The sequence below is a fragment of the Zonotrichia leucophrys genome, chromosome 4 (genome assembly GCF_028769735.1).
Source record: "Zonotrichia leucophrys gambelii isolate GWCS_2022_RI chromosome 4, RI_Zleu_2.0, whole genome shotgun sequence".
Lineage (NCBI taxonomy): Eukaryota > Metazoa > Chordata > Aves > Passeriformes > Passerellidae > Zonotrichia > Zonotrichia leucophrys.
Window position 1 is genome coordinate 33,502,297 of NC_088173.1, and position 17,119 is coordinate 33,519,415.

Genomic DNA, 17,119 nt, shown 5'->3' on the forward strand with positions numbered 1-17,119 from the left:
AAGATTATTTGAAGTGCTACAAATATGTCTAGTTTTATGCAAATGATAAAAGAAATTCTTTCTACTTTAACCCCTTCATTCTAAACTTCCTGAGGCTCACACACTCTGAGGATTACTGAGGATCCAGACTAATTAAATCATATGATGGTTAAACTGAGCAGTTGAAGTTAAAATCATAAGTCAGTATGAGTCAAAATCACAAGGAGCATATATATGTAGATGGGATCTAAATATGCTGTCAAAATACCAGGAAGAAAATTTACTTGGCTATGAATGCCTTTATAAGGACTTAAAATCTGTCCCATAAATCCATATATTTCTGGCACCAGAACAGGTGAGCAGGAACCTCCAAACAAAGTTTCATTGGTCCTTTTTCAAAACAAGGACATAATGTAATTTGATCTGAGTTTATAAACACACTGGAGTTATTGACTGATATTCTGCATTGACCCAGAAGTCAGATTATAGGATCAAATGGTTTTCTTTGCCACGAAGATCTGCATATAAACAATGAAACCATTCCATTGATTCTTCACTAAATGATGGGACAAAAGAGATTCAGTATTATTCTCTGTCACCATGATATTTTCTGAAAAATCCTCTTTGCCCAGGATTTTCTCCTGGGAAGCTGAGAGGCCTCAAAAAAAGAATGAAAACAATAATTATCTGATTACTTGGGAAGGTGGTCTGGAGATTGTTTACCAACAGGTGCATCTTTGATTGGTTTCATGTGAATTGTTTTAATTAATGACCAATCACCATCAGCTGTGTTGGACTCTGAGGAGTCACTCACTAGCTTTCATTATCATTCCTGTTTAGCCTTCTGATGTATCCTGTCTCTTTCTTTAGTATAGTTTTAGTGTATCATGCCTAGAATAGAATAGAATAATAAATTAGCCTTCTGAGAACATGGAGTCAAATTCTCATCTCGCACCTCATCCTGGGGACCTCACAACACCACAATTCTCTACATTTTTTAGGTGACTGTGCCAATCGTATTGCATGTGTGTGACATGCTATTAGGAAAACACCAACATTCTAATGGAAAATGTACCAAACCAGGATTCCTACTTCTTTATTACTTCTGTCTTTGGCATGGGTACAACACAGAGACATGGGCAGGAAATAAATACAGACTGTGGTTATACCTCAGCTTACCCTTAGCAGAATAGAGGTATTGGTGGTGCTCACCTGCTTCTGTGAAACAGCAGAAAGCACATAAAAACACCCTGCAATTTAAATGCTATTTAAATCATGATGGTGCTTCCAATATTTCAGCAGTGAGTCACTAGCAGTGATCATATTCAAAGTGTGTGCCAAAGAACAGATGCTGCCACTGAATGGGCAGCATTATCTTTCCTGCGTGGATTGTCTGCAAGTGGCACATATCCACGCCGAACTGTGGAATCATCTTTCTAATAGATCAACTCCTTCTGCAGAAAAATCTGGCAAGCAACCTGTGGCACAGATGGCTTTACTGAGGAGACACAAGACTGTTCATGTCTGGAACACAGGTGTTTCTTACCCTGAATTTGCTCGCCAACCAACCTGTTGCCCAGCCAGAAGTCACATTTCTACTTTCTATTTTAATCAGATGAGTCACAGTCATTGCCAGAAATCCAGAAGAGTTTTCCCATTATCACCAGTATTAATTATCCTCCTTAGTGATCAAAGCCAAAGTTAGCATGTAGAAACAGATCAATGCTAAAGACAAAGTTGCTACCTCGTCTCCCAGCTCAATGCCACTATTATTTAGCATTGCATTTCCTGTTTTTTACTGAACAGCCATCACTTCCAGTCTACACATGTGTGCACAAGAACAGAGTACCCTTCTGTAGTCAGCATCATCTAGAGGGCTAAGCCTGGCTGGTAATGTAAAAGAAGCATTCCCAAACATTCTCCTTATAACCAAAACTATTCTCAATTTAAGAGGCTGTGAAGTTGGCCTGGAAATGCTAATAAACAAAGCAAGAAAAATTTATCAAGGTCTCTGTTGGAAATGTCCTTCCTGGGCATACAAAACCATGTCACAAGGCAGAGGCCTACAGGGAGGTCTCCTGGCTGCAGTGGTGGTGCACAGCTGGTCTGGCACTGGGCACACCAGCCTGACTGTGCTCAGAGCCTCCTGCAGAGGAGAGCTCCAGGCCCAGAGCCTCTGAAGCTCTGCAGACCTGGCTGATATATTCAATTGCAGGTACTCAGTATAACACTGCTCCAGCTGAGATCTGCACTCAGGTGACAGCTTCACCAAACTTGCCATTATTGCGTCAGTTACCATCTAAGAATTTAGGAAATGAAGCATGAACTCACACACCTTCTTCTCACTGAATCTTTTTGACACTGAAGAAAGCACAAGAAACATGTGAGTATCTTAAATACAGAGCATGCTCAGGAAAAGTGCCCTTCACAGACTATGGGTCTAAATCTTCTTAAATGAGCAGCCTGTCAGGAGCACTCAGACCTAACATAAACCATAAGAACCATTCAGTGAAAAAGCTCAGGCACATGATGTGACTTGTGGGGCTGTTCAGAGCAGGGCCAGGAGTGGGACATCAATGAGCCTGTGGGTCCCTTCTAACTCAGAACATTCTATGATTCTTGCACAAGGCTTTGTTTAATCATGGGACCAGATCTCATCTCACTGCTCTCTCTGGTCCCACATAACTTTCCTTTGCCATCTCTGTTTTATACAGAGGGAATAAGTCCCCTAATCCATTTTGCAGAAAGCCTAATAATCAGGGCATCCTAGAATAAAATATGCTGGTTTTCAGGCATCTCATACAGGAATACCAGGATGCATATGCAGCAAGGATTTTACAACTTGAATAAAATGAACGGCAAATACTAAATAACTCATAAGCTAAAGCACCTCTTACACCCTTATTATAAAGAAACATCTACAAGTAGATGCAAAGCTTTTGCTTTTTTTTTTTTTCCAGCTCACACTATTATCAGGAGATGAGAAAGACGGCACTATTCACTAATGGTAATAAATTAATCCATCCACCTGTATCATTGTGTTCCACCTAAATCACAAGGCCCTCACTGTGCACTTCTGTTATCTCAAGCCTGGCTTACAGTCATTAGCTCATCCTCCCTCTGATGGCATTTCAGATGTGAGAACATTCTCCTCAGAGTATCTGGCTGATAAATACCAACTGATTCAGCTGTGGAGCTAAAGGTGAATGTGCCTGCCATAAATATTCACTGGCTGATCTGCACAAAAGACCACTTTATTTGTACAGATGATGAGAAAAGCCATTGTATAACAAATAACACTGTTCAAATTCTTATCAAGAACAGCTTTACAATCTACCACAGTGATTTCCTTCTTCCACAACACTGGCTAACATGACAGCAACTATTAACTGTGGTAATGCACTGTACACTAGGGAGGTGTGCAGCTCCAGCTGGACTCTGATGGTGCCCCTGCTCAGTGTAAAGACTTGTGCAAAGTATTTGCATTCCTCTGCACATGCTGATCTCTATTAACATGGTTAAGATCCAGACAAAGGAAAATAACAATTTAGCAGGATGATTGAGTAACAGTCCTTCATTTTACTTTCCCAGCAGTGGGATTCCCTCACATTAACCACCTTATATGTAATTTGTTGTACCTCCGAATTAAAATTAATTATAAAAAAATCATCCCAGCTCTTTCATATTGTCATTTTGGAGCTAAGAAGGACAAGTTACTTGAGCAATTTCAGGTAGATGATCTAACTTCAGAGAATATAGCAGTAGTTCAAACTCATGAGAAATAAATTAAAGCCCAAATTCTTAATTACATACAAAATCTCATTTATATTATCAGAATTTCTGCAGCTTAAGAAGTGGGCATATATCTTGGGAGAAACTGAACATTTGTAAATGGCACAAATGACTGGGGTCTTTTCCCCCTTATTTGCACTTTTCTGAAATTTTACACATAAAAAAGAAGACACCAATTTGTCTCAATTTTTTTAGTATCACTGAACGGAGAAAAAAGAAAAAAAATTCTGGTATACTTTTTTCTTTTTTTGAAGACATTTCCATTTCAAGTTAAAATATAAGCAGGTGATTTCAATTCTTGTTGTTTGATATGAACTATTTTAGGACTAGTTAAATGTTTATATAATCCCTATTTTAAAGGTTCATTCAAATGTCATTTACATTAGTTACTTTTGTGTCACATTATGAGTTATTAGAAATTATCCTTTAAATAAGAAAAACCAGTACAGATAGTCTTGAGGAGCTGAATCTGTATTAGGGGGAAGATATGAACAGTTGCAGGTTTCAAATCCTGCATGACTTCAGTTTTGAACCTTACTGAGGCTTGACATAAGATGCTTCCTTTGAGTTTCTTTTTTTCCTTTTTTTTGATTGGAAAGAAAGAGGGAAAAAGCAAAGAATAAAAAAAGATAAATAAGAATGAAGCTAGAACTAATCCTTCAGAGTATCTGCTGTCACTGTAACTTCTTAAAAAATAGAAAGGAAGTCAGATTGTGATCACTTGTGAAGGCTGACATGGCAATATATTCCATCCATGTACTTTTGACTGTATAACCCGCTTTCTATCTCTTCATTCAATTCCCTTTTGACTACAGTTTGCATTTGAGATTTCCAAAAGGCTTCTATGGGTTGCCTTTGAGTGAAATAACCTCTTGCAAAGAAATGAATTTTCCCTGTCTAGTGCCTTCAAGTCATGCCAAACTTAAAAAATTATGTGTAAATCCTGTATGACAGACCTTTATATTTCTGTGTAGATAAAAGTCTTTATTAAATAGCAACTCTATATATATATATATATATATATTTTTTTTTTTTTTTACAAGTCTGTCTGTACAATTCACCAGCTCTGCTCTATAACTCACTGCTACTCCCTGTTGGTTCTCATGAGCATGAGGAACTGTGCATCTCCTTCCAGGGAGATGGAGTAAAGAACAACAAAGAGAATGTCCTTGCAGCGAATAATTTGTGAATATTTGACAGGCTGAGAAAGTTGGGGTTCAACCTGCAGAGGAGAAGCTTGTGTGAAGATCTCATAACAACCTTCCAGTACCTGAGGGAGGGCTACAGGGGGGCCAGAAGGACTCTGCCCCAGGAACTATAGTGATAGAAGGAGGAGTAATGAGGTCAAAAGGAAAGAGGGATGATTTGGATTAGACATTAGGAAGAAATTCTTGATTTTGAAGGTGGTAAGGCACTGCCACAGGTGGCCCACAGCTGTGGATGTCCCATCCCTGGAGGTGTTCAAGGTCAGGTTGGATGGGGCTCTGAGAAACCTGGTTTAGTGGAGGTGTCCAAACCATTCCATGACTGATGTGTGTTATAAACTTCCTTAGGACAAACTGTTCTCTGACTCTGTATCAATCTCTTCCCAAAGAACATTGCCAGTTGATTAAAACTTTACAGTATAGAACGAGGAATATTTTATGAGTGAACTGGTGATGTGAAGAACATAACCTACAAAAGTGAAGCTGATAAGCTAAGATTCAGGAATACTGCTATAAATATTTTCTAGCTCTTTCCTGTCTCTCTGCTTCCTCTTTTACTTGATTGGTTAAAACTCTCACAGACAAGTTTGGTTTTCAATTTATGATATTAATTGACATTTATGATGTTATTGTGCCAAATTAATGCTTTTTTTTCCCAATGGTGATACAATTTCTTCAATTCAATGTGCAAAAATGACTTCTCTCAAAAGTTTCCTAATTTTATTACTGTTCATTTATTTAGCTGCCAAATCATAAACTTACAAACTTAATTTTAATACTTCTGAGAAGACAGAGCAATGTCTTGAGAGTTGAAAAATATTTAGCAAACAGTGGCAGATATCAGTACAAGCTTCGGGTATTCAATTATTCTTTAAATAAATCACCGTTCTTCTGATGCAGGCTGCATCTACAAATGAAATCTTGTACCTCTGCAAAACCTCAAAATAACACCTAATTTACAGATTTTTCCCACTGCACAGATATTGGGAGAACACCCACAGTTTCATTCTGGCCCCAGCTTGCTAACACAAGATGGGACTGTCAGGAAAAACCTTTGAACACTTTACCCATCCCCTCCCTAAGGACTGCAACATGAGGGAGTGACAAACTCTCTTATCTTCTGACATATTCCCTTATAGTTCCTGCAATACATCCCTCCAAGTGTTCTGTGGCTGAAAAGTAGAAGCACGCCCACTTTTCCACTAGAGAAACTTGATAGAATAATTCAGAAGTTGAATCGTTTTAGGGTCACCCAAATGATATACTCAATTTGCAGCGGTAAAGTCAATCAGCACATGCAAGTTGTGACAGAAGTTCTCACCTGACACACTAAAGTTACACAGATGAAAATTAATGCTCCTTTCCTTATCTGAATGACGTAATAAATACTAATGGGAAAGAAAAAAGGTTCAGTAATAAGCCTGAATTAATTACATGTTTATTGAAGGCACAGTGAAGCAAATGAGTACGGGAAGCTGGCAAAGAGCCAGATGAGTAATAAACAGTTTTAAGACTGTCTGGAGACAGACTTGAGAATATTATAGTCATCAAGCAGCTGAAAACAGCCTCAGGGTAATTATAAGCATTTGCAATCGATTAAAGAGAGCATGATTCTTTTATGAGTCTTTATTAAACTTGCATTAAAACTTAAAACGATTAGAAAATGTTATGGTTTCAAGCACATCTATGTCAGTGGTCATCATATTTATTTCTGGAAAACATATGTGCAGGAAAGAGATCCACAGGACCACTTATTTTATACTGATTTTAAAGGAAATACTGGGAATTTGGGGCCCATACATAGAGATGGGCATTATCTCAGAATCTCACCCCTCTTGAAATGCAGGAGGGTAGCCCTTCTGCAAGCAGCTCAGCCTTTCAGATTTCAGGTATAACCCTTGTTTTGCTGGGATCTTTCAGGAACAGCACTCAAATTCTAAATTTTCAAATTTATTTGAAAACTACTGCCTTTCTGGGGTAGGGATGGGGATAATCCTCTTTTATCTTCATAGTTTCACAGACTTGTTTACTTAGGCTGAACTTCTCCACAATGCAAATGTCACTGCGCTCGCCTTAAGATTCTATTTTGTCTCTTTCTGCAAAATCCTCTCTCAGACTGAGCTTGAGACACCTTCTACTGGCCAGGTACCTCACACTGCTGCCTTCATCCTTTCCTTGTGTGGAAATAATCTGAAACCCCTGTATTTGATAAAGGAGCAAGAAGGGAGATCCATGAGGAAGTTTTTCAAGACAGGTGCCCACTAAAGTCTCTTACTGCTAACCTCCTCCCTTCTGCTCCAGCCAAGTCTTGACAATTCTTCAACAACTTCTGTTTCCTGTGGGAATGCCTCCTTCAGCCTCACAGAGCAAATCCCCTTCATAGCCTTAAAGCTTGCTTTTTCTCTCTTCTTTACAAAAGTTAAAATTAAAATAATGCCTAAGGGAATGGCAAATATCCATTGCCAAATATTTGAAGTATTAGTTGGAAGGTCAAAAAACTGTAAGGAAAGATATCTTAGTTCTGGAATTGGTAAATATTTCATAGATCTCCAGTGATGGCTGCACACCAAAAGCATGATGGGATGAAATGCACAAGGTTAGGCCAAAAACCAGGAAAGAGAAGTGGGGTTTTAATTTTATATTAAAAGAAAAAAAAAAGATTTTTTTTCTTTTAATAAAAAATACAGAAGGGTTTTAAAATGTTAATATCACCACAATAAAAGAATTGGGATGAAGATAAAATTAATTCTCCAGAAAAAGTCTTATTCCCTCAGCCTTTCAATGGGAAGATAGCAGAATCTTTCTATCCACTTTAGCAGCAACAATACATTAAAAATAAATGTTTCCAAACAGCTCGACTTTCTGTCTTTCATCTTAGAAATGCAGAGATACCTACACTGTAAATTGCACGAGATTCACAACTATGTTCTTGCAGTGATTGACTGATTCCTTCATAAAGAATTTACCACTACAGAAAAGTATCTACATTTTTTTCCTGAAAAATACAGTAAGCTGTAAACTGCCCAGGAGTAAAACACAAATTGCAAAAGCTTCTCCCTTGTTGATACACCACAGAGATAAAACCCAACAGTGTGCGGGGACTGCAGCTCAATCACTCTGCCCATATGGCCTGGGCTCACACATGCTGGTCTCAAATGACTATTTCATTCCATGAAATGTGTCTTGTTCATGTTGTGACTGGCCACTGTCATGGGCCAGTCTGTGGATCAGGTAGGATTTGCTGTTTGAAACTGCATTTTGCTTGCTTTGAACTTGAAACCATAAATATTAATAACTTGGCAAACTTGCTCAAAGTGTTTACAGATGGCAGTGATTCTTTTTATAAATCCAAACTTGGCAATCTCCAGAGGGATAAGTTATACATTTACAGTGTACAATCTCAAAATGCCTTCACTGAAAGGGTGCTGATGCACCTAAGGAGGAATTCAGACAAGAGGAGGAGCCTCCCAGTCTGTACATCTGCTTGTGAGGAGGAGATGCACAAATCCCCTCTGCACAAAGATCCTACACGTTGAGCTGAGCAGTCAAGAATGAAGCGAGTAGGAGCTGATTTGGCTGCTCAAATGATTTGGCTTCTACATGCTGTGTGGATAGTAATTTAATAGCAGTTTGAGAAAGGCATCAGTCTGCTGCATAATTCTGCTGCATTTCATGCCGCCTACTCTTTATCTCTGCAAGAAGACTCTGTTTAACAGCCTTTGAAGAAGCGCAGAATTGTTCTTGAATGCTTTTAATATCCATGTATTAAATTTTCCTAAACAAAATGAGATTTCATGTCCTGGACAGGCCCTAACTTGTCTTACCAGAAGGAAAAAAATGCACTCAATACAAGGGGACTGATAGCACTGGCATTTGCTCTAGATCATGCTTGAAGAATGCAAGGTAAAGCAACTTGTTCTGATTTTCAAGAGTTCATATGAATTTATACACTAAAAATACAATTACAGCAAATGAAATACAGCAAATATCACCTAAGCCTGCTCACTTTAACATGTTCCTTTTTCTTACATTCCCACTTATTAATTAAATTCCGACTGTATGCTGGCTTCACATTTGTTACTAGGGAGGCTCTACCACTTAGAAAAGACTATGTCTTTTCTGGAGTCTTTACTTAGCATAACAAAGTGAAGAGTAGAAAAATAAGATTTTTTACAATTATCAAGGCGTCATTTGTTTTGTCTTAAAATAGTCAGCCTATCTTCAAATTTCTTAGAAAAGAAACAACTTGAAAACTTAGATGTCAATTATTTCAGAAGTGCATTTCCACCTCACTTTCACAACATCCAGTTAGTTATGACTTAATGAAAGAATTGCTTCTTTCAAAGACTTAACTTCCCTTATCAGTAAAGAACCTTTAAGTAGACGTGAAGTTTGTAAGATTTACATGTTAGTACAGTAGAGTTAAAACAGTAAAACTGGATATACTCATCTACTTAGATTCAAATTAAAATTTGAGATTTTTAAGTAGGATTAACATAGGGGAAATTATTCTCAAATCCTCAGAAAACATTTCCATTACAAAAAACACTCTGATGTGAAAATGAAAAGCAATCGATGATAGACTGCAGGATAAAATTCAAAATCAATTGTATTGATAGGATTTAAAACCTTTGATTTTGATAAATTGACACATAAAGGTTTGAAGCCTTTATGAAATGTGCAAGGCAACTGGTTTAGTGCAGTATGTACTATGGATAAGATCCTAATTTTACTGTAGGAAAATTTGTTTCAAATATGAAAGGCCCATTTTCTTGCACAGAGCAAAATTATTGCTGGAAATAATTTCAGTAATACAACTAAAGTATTTTGTTTTAAATAATTCAATCAAATGACTACACAAAATAATTTATTGGAAAGGAAAGTAGTGAAATTCTGATAGTTGCTGGAATCTGTCTCTTATTGCTTTGACATTTTATAACATAGAAAAAGATGGCAAGAATGAGACAAAAAAAGGGATCAACATGCACCAGAATCTATATCCCCATTATTTGTCAAGTGTCATTTACTGCTATGGAGACACCACTTCATGTTATGATACACACCTTGAGAAGGAATGATTGCTGCACATGAAAAATATTACCAGGGCAAGAAATTGCTGCTTGCACAGGTGTCAGTTTTGCAGACAGCTGTGCACAGCATATCAATAATTTGCTCCTAATATGAAATAAATTCCAATGCAGGTATCAAACTCCCACCTACTTTAATGTTTAATACTAAATGTTCTATTAAAATGCCTAATAGTAACTGCTGCAAGCAGTTACACTGAGCAAAACTTTTAGGAAGATTTTTATTTTAGGTCTGTATGAGCTGAGAAAATGAGTCTCACTGCAGCAGAACCTCTCAGGGAAGCTGAGGTACAAGACTGGGATCTCCCAGAGGAAACTGCAACCACCCTGAACTGCACTGATGCTGACCAAAGGGATGGATTGTTCCTGGACTCCTACCCCATATCTACATGCCCAGTCTTGACTTCTTTCTAAAATAGGCACAGAAGATAACGGCCATGTTCCCTTCCTCAGGGTCTTCTGGAGTTCTTGGGCCAACTCTCTTTTTAAAAATTCCAAATGACACTTGAACAGTTCTCTTTTGTAAAAATATTTCATGTCTAGAGACACATCTAAATAGTGGCTTTCTCACACATGACAGAATTATTAGAGTTGGATGAAATTTCAGGACATTATACTGTCCAACCTGCTGCTCAAAGTATGGGAAATACTGAATTCAGACTTATTCACTCTGTAATCCACTTAAAAGTGATTCTAGTTCCTCTTTTCATGCCATTAATTTCTTCATCCCTCTCTCTGTGCTAGTTCTTCTTCCATCAATAGAGAATTCAGGAAGAGAAAATGCAAACTGCTAATATAGGAGAAATCTTTTCAGTTTATCAATAAAATAGCAGGAAAAGGGGAGAAATTATATAATTTGTGAACACTTATAACAATGTGGCAAGATTACTCTCTAGGGGCTACTAATCAAAAAATGTCATCATTGTCTGTGAAAAACTGCTGTCATAGATCAAGAACTAGGTCAAAGGATTTGGAACAGGCAAAAAACAATGGTTTTGAAACTTAATGGTGAAATGCAATGGTTTCATCTGAAACAGGGCTGCAAAGGATTAGATGGGCATTCCAGTATGAGCAAGAAAAAGAAATGGAGAGCCAGTTATCACAGTAAAGAATGCGAGGCCTCAAGTTAGATATGCTGATCTCAAAGTTCTGCTCTGTTTATTATTAAAAATGGAGAGGGAAACCATCAATGAAATCAGCATCTTTATAAAATCTTTATGAAGAAACAGTAGGAAGCAAAAGAACACAGAAATGGCTTGCTGCCCTAGGATGGCTGTTGAAATCAAGGATTTTGCTTGATGCAGTCTAAAGAAACATACCATTGCACAGCTAATAGCTGTACTCCGAGTTGTAGGTTAATTTAAATATCACCTTACATTTAAAATAATTTTATTCATGGTATGAATTCCAAACTACTTACACACACCCCTCAACTCAAAAAAACAACCTAAAATAACCCCCCCCCTCAAAATGCCCAAGCCACACAAATGGCTAGAAAGGGGACAGACTGCTCAGAATATACTAAATTCAAAATGTTGGGGGTTTTTTTGCACCTTGTCCTGATGTCTGGGATGGTGATCACTAATCAGAGTCAGATTACCAGCCTCTCTTGGTTAGTAAGGCATTACTTGTTGACTACTGAGTTCTGAATGCCAGAGTGGCTGGTACAGAGTCTAAATATTTGCCACAGGTCACATCTGAGGATGTTGTGTCACTGAATGAGCTCTTGCTTGGAAACTAATTCCTTGCAGGCAGGCTGGCATCTGTGTTACATAAGTCACACCATTATGAAGGTCTTACCCAGATATCAAGGACATAATAGCATGGTGTCTAAACTGTATTTTTAAATTAAATAATGAAACTTGAATAATTTAAACCCAGTATATTCAAATATAATTATTCAAACATATTAATTATAAAATTTGTTTGAGGCTTTTGAACTCAAAAATACATGCAAAAAAGATATACCTTAAATTAAAAGTTTATAGTTGTCTTCATAGGTACCTGGCATTTAAATACACAAACTCAGTTTTTGAGCAAAAATAATCTGCTGTGAGATTTTTAGGGTTTTTTTATTATTATTTTTAGAAGTTTTTGTGTGTGTGTTCCTTATGCCATGGCTGGTGCTTTTAGGTGCTGCTCTGCTATAGAAAAGAATTCTCCTATTCATCACTTTCTAGTCTTCTAATTTAAGAATTTATTATGTAGGCAGGGAACAAAAATCAATAACACCTGACCTGAATGAACCAGATATTATGCACAGTAAATCGCTGAAGTGAGCATTTTTCTATAACTTAAAGATTAAACTTTGAACATAAGTTTTAAAATGCTCATCCAAGGCAGTCATGATTACTTATGAATATTGGATGCATCTGAAGAAAACAGGTCTGGTTGCAAAGCAATTTTTCACAGAAATAAAGATTGTTAAATTTGTTAGATAATGCAGCCTACCCGAGAAATCTTTCCAGTTCTCCTGTCAGCTGTAAAAAATATTTGGGCCAAAATTGGCTGATTCACTGAGCTGGATGGTGCAGTCTTGTGACACTGCCATCTGTGTCACACTTACTCTATCACACAAAAACCACCAATTCAGCACCTTTCAGGAATACAGAATGAACTCAAAACAGAGGGAATGTTGTCTTGTCCAAGCCCTCCTCCTCCTCAACTTCTTCACTCTTGAGAACTTCTTTCTGCATGTTTTACATTTATGACTAGCACCTTGTTCTTGCCAAACCTCTGACCTACATTCACCACCGCTTCAGGTTATGGCCAGAAAGTATGTGCCAGCAAACAGAAGAGATTCACCACACAATAAACAAATCTACAGAACACAAGGCTTACATGTTGCATTTTGAATTGTCATTTTCTGTTTCTACAGCCCAAAAAAACAAGAGAGCCGGCTAAAATGTTTTATGCTTCATAAACACGGGTAGAATAGAAAAACATGTAAGTTCTTAATTTATCAGCTAACTCTAATAAAGACATTATCAAATAAACCTGTAAATGTTGATGGATTTTAGAAATAGATTTCTCTGAGGTGCTGTAAAATAGTGCCAGAACCATAAATGCTGGCAAGCAAAACATAGTCTATTGGAAGACTATAAAGCCGTAACGCGACAATTTTCAACAGGATTACGGATTTGACAAAAACCACCCTGATAAATAAATACTTACCATAGTCATTATCGTAAAAAATAATGAATTTCTGCCAGGCATATTCTGTGACCACTCTGAGGATGACATCATTTAGGTAGACGGGGGGCCGCACGGAGAGCGTGTAGTCATCGTTGCGGTTGCTCCTGGTGAGCCCGCAGCCGCTCCTCGGCGTTCCTGCCGGGGCGCGCTGGATGAAGAGGTGAGGGATGTGCATGGCATCGGCCAGAGACTGCAGGGATCCTGCTGACGTGCAGCCAATGGAGCTGACAAGGGCCAGGATGCCTTGGTTCATCAGGTCACAGGCTGTAAGAACACAAAGAGATATTGGGAGTGAGAGAGGTTCAGCACACACCGCCTGTTTTGCTGCTGAAATACACTGGGAGCTGAAACACAGCAAGTCCAATCAAGGAAAACATGGGTACATTTTTTATATTGAGTAATACAGATCTAAAATTCATCAAAATTACAAAGCCAGTCTATTCACTTTGAGGTTTCTTGTGGTCTAAGCTGGAAGACTGTCCTGTCCACCCCATCCAAAAATGAATTTTCCCTTTGAAATGAAATCCATCACTGGATCTTCTCAAAAACACTAAGAACTGATTTTGGCTATGGAATTAACATGACCACCCAAGGAGATAAGCACTCTTCAAAGTCCAGCACAACAGCTCGATGAATAATAGTATCTTTTGCATTATACAGGGAAAACTTGTAATAACAGCTCAGGCTTGCTGTCAACTTTTGAAGACAACTGAATAGCATTATGTGCATTAACTTGTCCAAGGGAAAAAAGTTTCTTCTAGGATTTAAGAGGTATATGTATATAGGATGTATATATCTCACATAAACTTTTCTTTTTCTTTAGAAGAAAAACAACCTTCCCCTCGCCCCCAAGCTAGTCTTATAGTAGCAAAATGCTTTCAAAATTCAGTGAACAGTTTCTATACATTTAATTTCCTCATCTCTTTAAGACATGAAGTTGACTGCAAAATATAACACCTTAAGACTAACTAATGGTCCTATTAATTACAGTAGACAGCCTTAAGTACAAAACCAGTAACATCCACATTAATAAAATGGTGTTTATCATGAACAATGTTGATGCAATCACCAAATATCAAAGAAATTTATAATCATTAGGTCTGCAATTTTGAAGGGTTACCCTGTGAATCAGAGTCATGTGTTTATACTGTGTTTCTGAAGTGCTGGAGAGCTTGAATGAAGAAATAACATGGACTTGTAGCATAATTCTCCAGAACACAACCAAGGCTAAATTTTGAAATAGTCAAATTTTCACTGGCAGTTACACAAGCAGTTAACCTGCATTCGCACATGTAAATGAGTAATGGGATGGTAAAACCAATATGTGTTTACTTATGAATATCTAATACTAAACTGTGCAATCATTTCTTCTGCAGGACTAATCCGCACACACAACAGGTACAGGCCAAAACAAGAAACCCACATGTGAGAATATATTCACCTGAAAATATAAAAACATATTTTAGTGCCAGACCTGTTGTCTCACATCATATGGCTCTTACTCACAGTGAGTAGTATTTTACTTTGCAAACACACTATTGAACTCAATGGGAATATTTGCAGTGCGAGGAATGGAGTTCCACATCAGGCCCATATGGAGATTGACTTTGAAGCCAAAGGACAGCACCACAAGTCAGCAGTGCTGAGAACCGCTGTCTCCTAAAGCCAGAACACTATTTTCATTAAGAGAGAGAGATCTGGAACATACAAGGGTGTATTTCCAGGCCCTACTGATGCTGCTGCTGAGGCTTTGTCCCTTGGAGCCCTTCTGAATTCCTTCATGCAGATAAATATGGGAGAGAGAGAGCATTCCCACACAGAGCTTTCAAAGTGTTTTGGCTTAGGATAAAGTGTTCTCTCTGTTACACACTCTGAATACAGCTCAGATTCTGGACTTTAGGTTAAAAGTAATACATTTTTGATAATTTCAAGTATCCTTCTTCAGGAAAGTATCAATATGATTGATAATGGGACAAAAAATTATTGATATTTCACAAGTTTCTAAAATTTGGAACATTTCAAAACAATCTTAATAACTATTCATCTTTCATGCTGCTTGTTACAGTCCTTCCTCATCACTTTAATCAAAGATAAAAGGCTTGTCAAGTTAAATTTTTAGGGACATGCTGAATCTCTTTCTTTATTTGGTTTTCCTGTACCAAGGGCTGCAATATCTAGGTTGCATATCCCAGTGAGAGTGCCATGGCTTGAGAAAAAAAACTATTTTCTGTTGATATGTTGCTAGATATTGATATAATTGATATGAAAAAAAAGTTAGATTTTTCAAAAGCCTAATTCAACAAAACATTAAGATTTTTGCCTCTGATGTCACTTGTTCAGATAAAATATGTGGTGTGACCCACCAGTCAATGAAGCCTGACTTTTAAAAATAGAGCCATGTCAAAATGCATTCTAGAAATTGCTTGAAAATGTCTAAATTTCCAGGCACACTTTCAGACTCTCGATAACCACTCCCTGTAATGCCATGGAGTGGGAGATATGCTTTTTATGAAAATTGTTATTGAAACATGAAGAGGAAGAAAACAGCATGGAACATTCAGCTCCACAGGACCAAATCTTAATACTGGCAAACAAACTGAATGAAGGATGAAAATCTTCTCCCTTAACACTGCATCTCATTTGTTACAACAGCCTCAGGAATGAAGTTGCCTGGGTGTCTCTTTCTTCCATGATATGCTTATGAGAATTGTGCTGGCTGAATTGGGACAATATGCACTTAATTATGCTAAAATAGACCTCACTCCTGCACTCTTAGAGGCTAGTTAATACACAGACTAGCTGCTGGAGAAGGGACAATATCTCAGAAGGAGCTTTTTCTAGAAAATCAGTGCCTGAATTGAGAGTTCACCTCTCAGTCAGACTGACTGGATTATTCTTTGAACAGAAATATAGTTTCTGCAGTATAAACACATACTAAGTAAAGCCTATGTCTTATGTAAAATATCATGTATGACACAGAAATATTTCTCAGCCAAGAAGAACTTTTGTTGTCTCCAGTAGAAGAGTTCATTGGTAAAAAGCACAGGATTGAGGTCTATGTACTTGCTCAAGCCTTTTTCCTCCCTCAGTAACGCCAGCTCTATTAAATCCTGCTCCTAGTGTTCCAAATCTTTCAATTGCATCTTACCAATGGATTAAAAGCTATAGTTCAAACATATTTGAGATCTTGGTTGCATTTCCTTCCCCGAGGGCTGAAATATCCAAGTTTTGTTTTGCCCCATCTATGTTAAAAAACCCACATACTCATATGTGTATATATATATATACATATACACACACACACTTGAATGCTATCTTGGCATTCAAAACTCTGTCGCAATTTAATTTACTATAACCTCCTTGGTTGGTTGTATTTTCAAGCTGGTGTTTAGTCTACTGCCAATATGATCAAGGAATATTAGTTTACCATCAAGTAGAGAAATAAAAAATATTGCTGTGTCTCAATAAAGTCCTCAGTCATACCCTGTAGAAATGCCAAACTCAGATGGACCTGTACACAGCTCCATCAGAAATTTAACAAAGGAAGAGCAGAAGTTCAGTAATAGTGTTTCTAAAATATTGACTCAAACTATAAGCTACATTTAAACAGAAGTTGTCCAAATATTAGCTCACTCTTCTAATCACCTTGTAGCAGATGTTCTTAACAACTGCATCTTCACCAGCTAAAGGAATAACACTGATCACATTATTTTCAACATATCATAGAGAGAACATGAAGAATATCCGTAAGATGACTTAAAATGCTTCATCATTTTATATATATATGTACAGCACGTATAGCACATGCTGGCATGTACTCAGCATTATGTTTAACTCTCCAGCTTAACCTGGTCTTTTTTC

General features: G+C 37.5%; 1 protein-coding gene across 8 annotated transcripts in view; it reads right to left on the bottom strand.

Moving 5' to 3' along the window:
• GRID2 (glutamate ionotropic receptor delta type subunit 2) overlaps positions 1-17,119 on the bottom strand; it is a 677,007-nt gene that overhangs the window by 270,235 nt on the left and 389,653 nt on the right. For all 8 annotated transcript variants that reach the window (XR_010439884.1, XM_064711069.1, XM_064711071.1 and 5 more), the window contains one exon: positions 13,238-13,522. Coding sequence is in view for 7 of the 8 variants with exons in the window: in XM_064711069.1 (XP_064567139.1) it covers positions 13,238-13,522 (285 nt within the window). In the remaining variant the exon portion in view is untranslated. The remainder of the gene's footprint in view (positions 1-13,237; positions 13,523-17,119) is intronic.